General features: G+C 41.0%; 1 protein-coding gene across 1 annotated transcript; it reads left to right on the top strand.

Annotated features, from left to right (window-relative positions):
- Positions 1-268: 268 nt before the first annotated feature.
- On the top strand, positions 269-10,127 carry SLC17A4 (solute carrier family 17 member 4). Its single transcript, XM_014788705.2, is given in 11 exon segments — positions 269-418; positions 1,002-1,235; positions 1,318-1,405; positions 1,794-1,880; positions 4,300-4,418; positions 4,542-4,703; positions 7,198-7,330; positions 7,412-7,559; positions 8,410-8,500; positions 9,980-10,087; positions 10,089-10,127. Coding segments are annotated over 11 exon segments (1,344 nt in total). The 5' UTR covers positions 269-283.
- Positions 10,128-10,495: the final 368 nt, after the last annotated feature.

The following is a 10,495-nucleotide window of genomic DNA, read 5'->3' on the forward strand; positions in this document are numbered from 1 at the left end:
TCAAGTATCAGCTTGAGTAATAGTTCTGAGGGAGTTATTGGTCCCCTCACTTCCCAGGGGAAAAGGTGTCCGTCAGACATCTACAGAGCAACGTCTGCTCTCTCTATATTTCTGCTCCACAGACAAACTGCAATCTTCTCCCTCTTCCAGACTTAAGAAGCATGAGAGAAAAGCACCCTGATTATAAGACTTTCTGTGCTCTCTCATCTCAGGCTTTTGTTCAGTCCGACATGGGCTGGCCTTCATCTTGCATATCTGTAATTTTTTGATTCTCACCCAACAAATGAACTTGAGCATTGCCATCCCAGCGATGGTGAACAACACAGCCCTGCTCAGCTCGCCCAATGCCTCAACAGAAAGGCCTCCCACTGACTCCCAGGACAACTGGAAGGAAACTTTAAAGGAATTTAAGGCAGTGGTAAGTTTAATGAGACTCCAGACCTTTTCTTTGACTCAAATGGTTTGCCCTAAAGGGTTATTTATTAAGCATCTACTATATTCAAGGAATTCGATTACACAAGAACATAGTATGTATCTAAGGAGATTATATCCCTACTTAGTGTCTGTAAATGTAACCAGGGACCATGATAGAATGAAGGAAACAGATTTTATCATTTAGTGGACATAAATTCTTCCTCTACAATGATGAAAATCATCACAAAATAAGTTTCACAGATTTATGTCTGCTTTCTCTTTCTTCCTTCATGTATTTTTCTATTACCTTGCCTATGATGCTTTCTTCTTTATAGGCTTTCTTTCTTTACAGGCTCTCTTATTTTTTAATTGGTCAGTTAATTGTGTAACTGGGGAAATTGTGTTGGGGGAAAGAGTACGTTGAGCATATATTTAGGTTTTCTTGATGAAATTGGTAGATTGGAGGAATTGGAGAGAGATAAAAGGAAAGAAAACTGCCAATTATTTTTTTGCCTCTCAAGTCTTCACAATAAAAATTGTCAACTCTCTAGCCAAAGATAAACAGTAAGATTCTCTTTGTCATCTAGGCTCCTATGTATGACTGGAGTCCTGAAATCCAGGGAATCATCCTCAGTTCCCTCAACTATGGCTCCTTCTTAGCCCCAATCCCTAGTGGCTATGTGGCTGGAGTATTTGGAGCCAAGTACTTGGTTGGTGCTGGTATGTTTATTTCCTCAGTCCTGACCCTCTTCATTCCACTGGCAACTGATGCTGGAGTGACCTTGCTCATTGTGCTTCGGATTGTCCAAGGCATAGCCCAGGTACCAAGAGATTTTCTAGTGTGAGGGGAATACAGGTTCCAAAACGACCCCAGGTAGTCCAGAATGGAACATTTTTTTTCAGGTTATGGTAACCACAAGTCAGTATTCAATTTGGGTCAAATGGGCTCCCCCACTGGAAAGGAGTCAACTCGTCACCATTGCAATGTCAGGTAATTGATACCCAAATCGTCATCTTACGTGTACCACCAAGAGTATTCTGCAATGGCCTGTCAACAGAAGCAAGACCTTACATCCAACTACTCTGTCTGCTTGCTCTAAAGCCCTACCTTCTACTATCTTTCTTGATCATAATTGAATGTTTACTGTGCATCAAGCATTATTGCAAGTGCTTTGTACATATTAATTTCATTTTAGCCTCAGAACAATCTTATAACTCAGCTATATATAATTATTTTCATGTCACACATAGGGAAATTTGAGACAGAAGTAGACTAATTACTGTGCAACTCAGCTTTGTGAAGGAGTTAATCTGTAGGAAGCACACAGAGTCCCAAACCTGACCCTCTCACCCAGGACACCCTCACATTTTCTGTTTAGGATCGGTGGTGGGGTCCTTTGTCATCCTCCTCATCGGTGGTCTCCTCTGCCAGACCATAGGATGGCCTTATATCTTCTATATCTTTGGTGAGTTTGTGCTTTTCAAATCTCAGAATTTTGTTTTACGACAGAGAATGCTGGGCATGATTTCTGTGGTGCAACTCATCTATGGTTAACCAAATCCTAACAGATATGGATATTTATATAACTAAGGTTGATAATGTTCAGAGCCAGTCATGTTGTGAATCTTGCAAAACGACATTTAAGTTTCAGTAGTCTGAGTGTGTAGCTAGGATAACCTGATGACTTTAAAGCTATCACTATATTCCTTCCTGCTTCTAAATTGAACCCACAAGGGACCCCAGAGGGATTTCTTTCATAAGATGTTGAAAACATTATCTTGGTGAGATTATATTTTTAGTTATGCTTATTTTTTAATACATTCTTTTAAATTTCTCCCATTATCACTACAACCAGAAAATTGTGCAAATGTGACCTAGTCATAAGTAAAATACTGATTGGAGGAGAGAATCAACCAGTAGAGGCTGCAGGACAGAGCAGACCAGATAAGGCTCAAGAGTGGACATAACACACAGAAACATGTCACAAGATTCCAAAGACACGTGAACTGTTCTGGAGGCAATATTCTACTACTTCACAATTTTGCCTTCACCTAGCCTTGGTTGGGATCTGCTCAGCTACTTTCAGCTAATGTTTGTGTTTATTTGATTTCTAAAACATTCTCTGAAATCCCATCTGTAAACCACCTGATTCCAGTGGGACCAGTAAGTCCCAGTAAGTGTTTTCATTACAGAATAATACCCTTTAGATCAAGTGTTCCTGTAACATAACACTAGGTCAATATATTCACTAGAAGAAAAAAAATGTATGAAGATTGATTATTACAGTACATCAACCTTCAAAGGCTCTGTCATGGGAACTTCAAAAGGGCAGGTTACAAAAATTATTCAAGCAATGAGAGAGGCTCACCATGCTCATGAATTTGAGAAACAGTAAGCAGTATAAGTAAGATAGGAACTCACTAAATATTTGTTGAACCAATGTTAACATAATCCATTCTCAGTGTGCAACAGTGTTAATTTTCGTATCTATTCCTCCCCACCTGATTTTAAGTTCCTTGGTGGCAAAATTGTGTCTTTAGGTGGCTGGCCCTGTGGCGTAGTGGTTGGGTTAGCGTGCTCTGCTTCAGAGGCCTGGGGTTTGCTGGTTCAGATCCCGGGCACAGACTCAAGCACTGTTCATCAAGCCATGCTGTGGCAGGAATCCCACATATGAAGTAGAGGAAGATGGGCACGGCTGTTAGCTCAGGGCCAATCTTCCTCAGCAAAGAGAGGAGGATTGGCAACAGGTGTTAGCTCAGGGCTAATCTTCCTCATTAAAAAAAAAAAAAGTTGTGTCTTTATATTCTTATATTCTCAAAATTTATCAAACTGCCTGGTGTATGATGGCTGCTCTACATTGGTGAAAGAAGGTGTAAAAAACAAGCTAGCAAGTGAAGAAAACTCTTAAGACTTTCTTAAGATTCTAAAAAGGGAATTTTAAGAAGAATCGTATTTCCACTCAATACTAATAATGTTGCATTGTCCAACACTGTAATAATGTATATATTAGAGAAAATTCCTTTGCTAAGAATTAATTTCATTTCATGTCTAGAAATTGTCTGGGTAATCAGTCGCACATATGTACTGCTGCTAACTCTTAAGTGCCAGAGATAGATATGGAAAGGTTTAATGATGAAAGGAACTTTGCAGAAGCATGACTAGCAGAAAGGATGCCAACTGGTACTTCAACAGCGAGGGCGTTTTCAAGCACGTGGAACAAACACACTAATGACTTTTAACAATGAGCTATAGCCTTAATAATGGTGCATTTCAAAGCCTCCCAAAACTCAGTTGTTTAAAACAACAATTTATTCTCTTAATTCTGTGGGACAGCTGGGCAGCTCTGCTCTCTGTGTCTCTTATCTGCCTTGGACAGTGGGTTAGCTGGAGCAAGTTCTTCCCATGCCAATGGCTGAGACCCAAGAGGACAAGTAAAAAAATGCAGTGTGGAGCCGGCCTGGTGGACTCATGGTTAAGTTTGCATGCTCTGCTTTGGTGGCCTGGGGTTCGCAAGTTTGAATTCCAGATGCAGACCTATGCACCACTCATCAAGCCATGCTGTGGCGGCATCCCACATACAAAATAGAGGAAGATGGGCACAGATGTTAGCTCAGAGCCAAACTTCCTCACCAAAAAAACACAAAAAGCAAAAAAAAACGCAGTGCTGCATAAGGCCTAGACTTTGGCAAAAGCAAGTTACACGGCCAAAGCCAAAGTCAAGTGGCGGGGAAGTACCCTCCACCTATGATAGGGCCACACAAGGGTATAGATGCAGGGATGAGTGGAGTATTGGGGACAGTCATTCTGTCAACCCTAGGAATCATCTCAGGGCAGAGTCAAACTGAAAGAACTCCATTCCTGTGCTAACTAGATCCTCTTCCTAGGTGGAATTGGCTGTGCCTGTTCTTTTCTCTGGTTTCCTCTTGTTTATGATGACCCCGTGAATCATCCGTTTATCAGCACTGGTGAGAGGGACTACATCGTGTGTTCACTGGCTCAACAGGTGCATTGAGGAACTCCTCTGCCATTTCCCTACTTCTGTCTGTATGTCTCAGAGGTGAAGAGTGCAGTAGAGAAAAGCCCTTGTCTTCTGATGGAGGGGATATTGATATGTGCTTTCTTCCAGGACTGTTCGGCAGACTGGTCTCTTCCCGTTATGGCTATGATCAAATCTCTACCACTTTGGGGCATTTTAGTCTCTTATTTCAGTGAATTCTGGCTTTTTCATATCTTGATGGCGTATATACCAACATACATCAACACTGTACTTCAAGCTAACCTCAGAGATGTAAGTACAGAGAGAGCTCAATCTGTTCTTTCATTTAAATGCTCCATCATATAATCATCTGGTCACAAAATCAGAGGATTAAGTTCAAGACCTTCATGAAGGAAATGCAACACGTTTCACTTGAATTTTGATTCATCTCAGTGTGGCCTACTGCTTATTGGGGCAGACTGCTACGGTTCTCGGTCAGCTTGACATTCACAGAATGTCATATTTTTTAAGGAATCAATGTAAAAATTTTATGTTCAGTCCAATCAATGTTTATAAACAAGACACTCTGCAGCATAAACAATAAAGCATTAACAAAACAAATTCTGCCTTTGAGAAGGCTGTGACAGAGAAGCATAAACAATGTATGCTGAAAATAAGACATTATTAATAGGATATAAAGTCCCAAATAAGACATATCAAAAACTTGTGGGTAATGTTCTTTTAAATAAGCATTTTATTCAAGTATGTCATATATAGAGAAAAGTGCACACATGTGTACAGCTCTTTGATTTTTCACAAAATGAACAGATGCTCTGATCGGCTGACAGGAGCCTTTCGATTCCTACAGGATGGATGTCTTAAAAGTGGCAAAGAGTGTATCAGATTTCAAAGTCTGCTAGTGACAGTTCACAAGGTCGTTGAAATACCATTACATTTTTGCCCTTTGTACTAAAAAAGCAGTGTTCTCGTGTTGACTGGGCTTCTCTGGTGAAAACATGCTAACTGGCCAACAGAGATCTGACCTTCTTAGCAGAGGTCAGAGTATGGGGTGCATGCATGCAAACAGGCTAGAGGTACTGAGATCAGAAAGCCCAAGGATAGAGTGGCTATGGGTCTTCCCAAAGGAGAAGAAGAGCCAGAAGCAGACAATGAAACCAGAACCTCAGGCCAGGGAATCAGGGTACAGGACATCCAGAGAAGTAGGACTCCAGTGCTGAGAGATAGACAGCCTGAGGCTGGCTGTTGGGAGTGATGTCACTGATGTGAGGCCAGGTGGGCTCTCCACCCTCGGAGGCCAAGGAGGAGGATGGGAGAATGATTGGAAAGAAAAGTTGAGACCAGAGAGTAGACTTTCCCAGCTTGGGAAGTCAAGAGACCTAGACTCCCATTGCTCTCAGAGTATTTTCTCACTAAGTCACATAACCTTGATGGCCTTGGTTTTCTCATCCATAAAATGAACAGCTTGGACCAGGTGACAGTTAAATCTTTTCCATTGTTTGGATTACATGCAACAAAGGATGGTCTCCTTTTCCTTGCATTTTCTTTAATAGCATTTTAATTTAGAGGTTGAATTGATAATACAAGGGTTCAACATTTTAAAAACTATATAAAACTATATAAAAAAGTGAAGAGTGAAAAATCTTACTCCCATTCCTGTCCCCAGTCTACCCTGTTCTCCCTGCCCTCTCCATATACCTAATACTCTTTTTTATTAATTTCTTGTGTATTTCTTCCATTGTTTCTTTATGACAATGCAAGCATACACAAATGTATATTCTTATTTACCCCAACTTTTTTTTCCCCCCAGAACGTATGCTGTTTATGCTGCTATTCTTTATATACTATACCATGGGATCTCTTCATATTAGTACATGAGAACCTTACTGGGTGACATTTGGGTTGTTTCCAATCTTTGATCAGTGCTGCAGTGAAAACCTTGTTCATTTGTCATACATTTGTGCAACTATTTCTGCAGGGTGAATTTCTGCATATCTGAGTCAAAGGTAAATTCAGTATAAACTTATATATTTATTGTCAAATTGCCCTCCATAGGGCACTAATAATATTTGCAAGTACCTGATTCCTCACAGCATCATTACAAATCATGTCAAAACCTTTTGGATTTTTGCTGATTTGATCCATGAAAAACGGTATTTCACAGTAGTTTTATAATTATGAGTTGGGGTACCTTTTAATATGTCTAGGAATCACTTTTTTTTCCTTTTCTATAAATTGTTAATACCCTTTGCCTATTTTTCTACTGGATTTGCTCTCTTTAATATCTATTTCCAGGTGATCTTTATATATGAAGAGAGCATTAGTCCGTTTTTTTTTTTTTTGCAAATTGAACTACATGCATATTTTTCCCCAGGCACTAAAATTATATTGGCTCATTCAACATAGACTTTGTATTAAAAGTGATGTGTATATTAAAAAATGCCATAGGGGCCGGGCCAGTGGTGTAGTAGTTAAGTTCCTGTGCTCCCCTTCAGTGGCCTAGGTTTCGCAGGTTCAGATCCCTGGGCGCAGACGGATGCACCGCTTGTCAAGCCATGCTGTGGCGGCATCCCACATAAAGTAGAGGAAGATGGGCACAGATGTTAGTCCAGGGCCAATCTTCCTCAGCAAAAAGAAGAGGATTGGTATCGGATGTTAGCTCAGAGCTTATCTTCCTTACACAGACACACACACAAAAATGCCATAGATGTAGACAATCTATCCAGGGGTCACTCACTATCATGGTGATGTGGTAAAGCACATATCTCATCTCATCTCTGGTCCTCAGAGTGGGATCCTGTCAGCCCTGCCATTTGTTGTTGGCTCTATGTGCATTATCCTTGGAGGTCTATTGGCAGATTTTCTCCTCTCCAGAAAAATCCTCCGACTCATCACGATCAGGAAACTCTTCACTGCAGTGGGTAAGAACCAAGGTGGTTACACTGGTACATGGGGAAGCTCAGGTCAGCCTCCTATTCACTCTGTTTGTCCTTCTGCTCCAGGGGTTATCTTCTCATCTTTGCTCTGCGTGTCTCTGCCCTCGGTCAGTTCCAGCCACATCACCACCATGGCCTTCTTGGTACTGTCTTCTGCCTTCAGCAGCCTCTGTGAAGCAGGATCACTTGTTAACATCTTGGATATTGCTCCTCGGTAGGATCCCTTTGCCTCATCCTTACAGAAGCTCAGTTCAGGTCCAGCAGCCCTAGACCTATGCTGACGCATAGGTAAAATGTGAGTGACACGTGCAAGAGGTCACAGGAAATGTCAGCACCAGCCCTGGATCCAAATAATTACTGGAAGGGATGCAAAGCTGGTCAATCATTGTGAACTTAGTTTTTCCAGGTGAAAACAGGAGTAGTCAGTGGCCACACTCACAGCTCAACTAGGGGAGACCCACACCAATCTCTTTCCGTTGGGGAATGCAGCAGTTACAGGGGGCTGGATCACTGAAAGGACTCATGAAACTACAGGCCATGCTCATGTAAAGCTTTAATAAAGGTAATGGACATAGAAGAGCAGGGGAAACATTTACCTCTGATACAGGCAAATATCAGAGATGACCGCAACTCCAAACTGAGCTCTCAGGGTCCTGTCATAATCAACACACTTCATCTTCAGATAATGAATCACCAATATACATGGGAGGTACCTTGGTCTCAGGGAAGCCAATGTCTCATTCAGTGAGGGGTCTTTTATACCCCAAGACAAGGCTGCAACATCAGGCTCCATAGCAGAAACCAAGAGAACATAAACTAGGTGCAAACCATCAATCTGTATATTTTGTATAAACAATATTGACAAGTTACTACAGGTTATCCCTTGGAAGTCTCAGACTTAGCATGGGATTATACTAATCACTAGTCAGTACATTTCACTCAGGTCTGACTAAGGGTCAGCACAACTCCAGGCATCCTCAGAGATAAGCACTGAGTTGCAACAGATCAGCTGAGATGAACCTTTTGCGTACTTTGGAATATTTTTCTTTCTTTCTCTCTTTCAGGTATGTTGGCTTTCTCAGGGGACTATCGCAGGTCTTTTCTCTTATATCAGGAGCCATCTCTCCCACTGTTACTGGAATTTTCCTCAGTCAGGTAAGGTAAAATGTTGTGAAAATATTGTTATGTTGTTATGAATGTTATGAAAATATTCATAAGAGAAACCTATAGAGGTCACACAGTAGAAGTCAGACTAAGGGTATTTTTGTTCCCTCCTCAATGTGGCTGAATTTGAAGCTCAAGGGTCCCGAGCACCCCACATGCTGTCATTTTCACCCTAGGCTCAGCTCACACAGGGAAATTACCGCATGTTTGGGGTATGGAGTGAGGGAGAATGCTCAATTTTATGAGTCTATGTTTTATGAGTTCTTAGAAGATGAATTTCTCATGCTAATCATCAAATTTTCTATCAATATTCATGGCATTTTTTGTAAGATATAGAGTGGCCAACCTTTCTGGTTTACCTGGGACTGAGGGGTTTCCTGGGATGTGGGAATTTCAATGCCAAAACCTTGAAAGTTCCAGACAATCTAGAAAGAGTTGGTTGCCCTATGTAGGAACCCAACAAATATTTACAGAATGAATGAGAGAGGTGTTGAGTGAATGACAGAGTGAAGGAGCAATTTGCACCTTACATCAGTGGTTAATGCAGAAATTCCTTTGACCAGTATTGCTTGCATGGTGTTTTTACATTTGTGAGCCTTCCATCCTGAGAGATGCATTTAAAGTTGTCAGAATAAACAAATTCATCTGATAACTTGAGCATTTCCTAAGAATCTCATTGATATAGACTTTATGTGAAGAAAGATGTATATGACATTCATATGAATATCATTCTTTAAGTTCCTGTGATTTTCCACCAGTAAGTCAGGAAAATGAATGGAAGATAACAAAGAAAGGGTATTCTTTCTGACATCAAGTCCTTTCTCTTTTGAAGTTTCAATTCCCTTCCAGTCACTGACTAACACACTGTCAAGAAATGATTGTTTAAAATGGAAATTCTCAAATTGACCTTGTTTCCCTTGTCATTCATTCATTCATTCGTTCGTTCCTCCGTTCATTCATTAAACAAAATGTACTGAACATTAGCATGTGTCATGCACTGTTTAAGTGAATAAAACAAATCAAAATCTCTGCCCTTGTGAAACCTATATTGTAGGAAAGAAACTGATAGAATGCTAATGAAATAAGTAAAATATACAGTATATTGAATGGTGGTAAGTGCTAAGAGAAGAATAAAGCAGGAGAGGAGAATAGAGCACATAAGAAGGTGTGGGATTTCAATCTTAAATAGGGTAGTCAATGAAGGACTCATGGGAAAAGTAACATTTAAGCAAGGACTGGAAGCAAGTAAGGGAGTGAGACAAATGGCTATCTGGGGGGAGGAACATTCTAGCAGAAGGAAAGGCCAGTGCACCTGAAATATACCTACATATTCCCGGAACAATCAGGAAGCCCACAGAGGCTGGAGCAGAGTTGGGGGTGGGGGCAGTAGGACTTGGTGCCAGAGCCTTTCTGAACCAGGAAGGATAAGAACTTGAAGACCATTAATAACTTGTAGTTTCCTGCCTCCAGGACTCAGAGTTTGGTTGGAGAAATGTCTTCTTGCTTTCAGCTGCTATTAACATATCAGGCCTGGTCTTCTACCTCATCTTCGGCCAAGCAGAGGTCCAGGACTGGGCTAAAGAACAGACATTCACCCAATTCTGAGCAAATTGAGTGATGCCTTAGATCTTGATGCTTAGTTGTTCATTGTTTGCCCTCATGGACATACCCCTTTTGTGCCTGCCTGACTAGCCTTGCTGCTTGAATAGCCATTCAATTTGAATTGATTTTGTTTCCAATATTTCTTCAGAGGTCCTGGCTGTCTAATTCTGAAGCTTCTGTCTGGAGATTTTACAGGCGGTGGCGGGCTAGGGGGCTAGTTATTTAACTAGGAGCTCCTGAAAGCACAGGTGTATCTGAATGTATATGTGTTCTCCACTCTTTCCACTGTTATTGTGACAAAGTAAGAAACACACATTTGGTCTTTGCCCCCAGTTTCTGGCACGGAGCTCATAAAACCCTTGTAATTTCCTGAGTGATAGGAAT

The sequence above is a fragment of the Ceratotherium simum genome, chromosome 13 (genome assembly GCF_057802395.1).
Source record: "Ceratotherium simum simum isolate JZ-2026a chromosome 13, ASM5780239v1, whole genome shotgun sequence".
Lineage (NCBI taxonomy): Eukaryota > Metazoa > Chordata > Mammalia > Perissodactyla > Rhinocerotidae > Ceratotherium > Ceratotherium simum.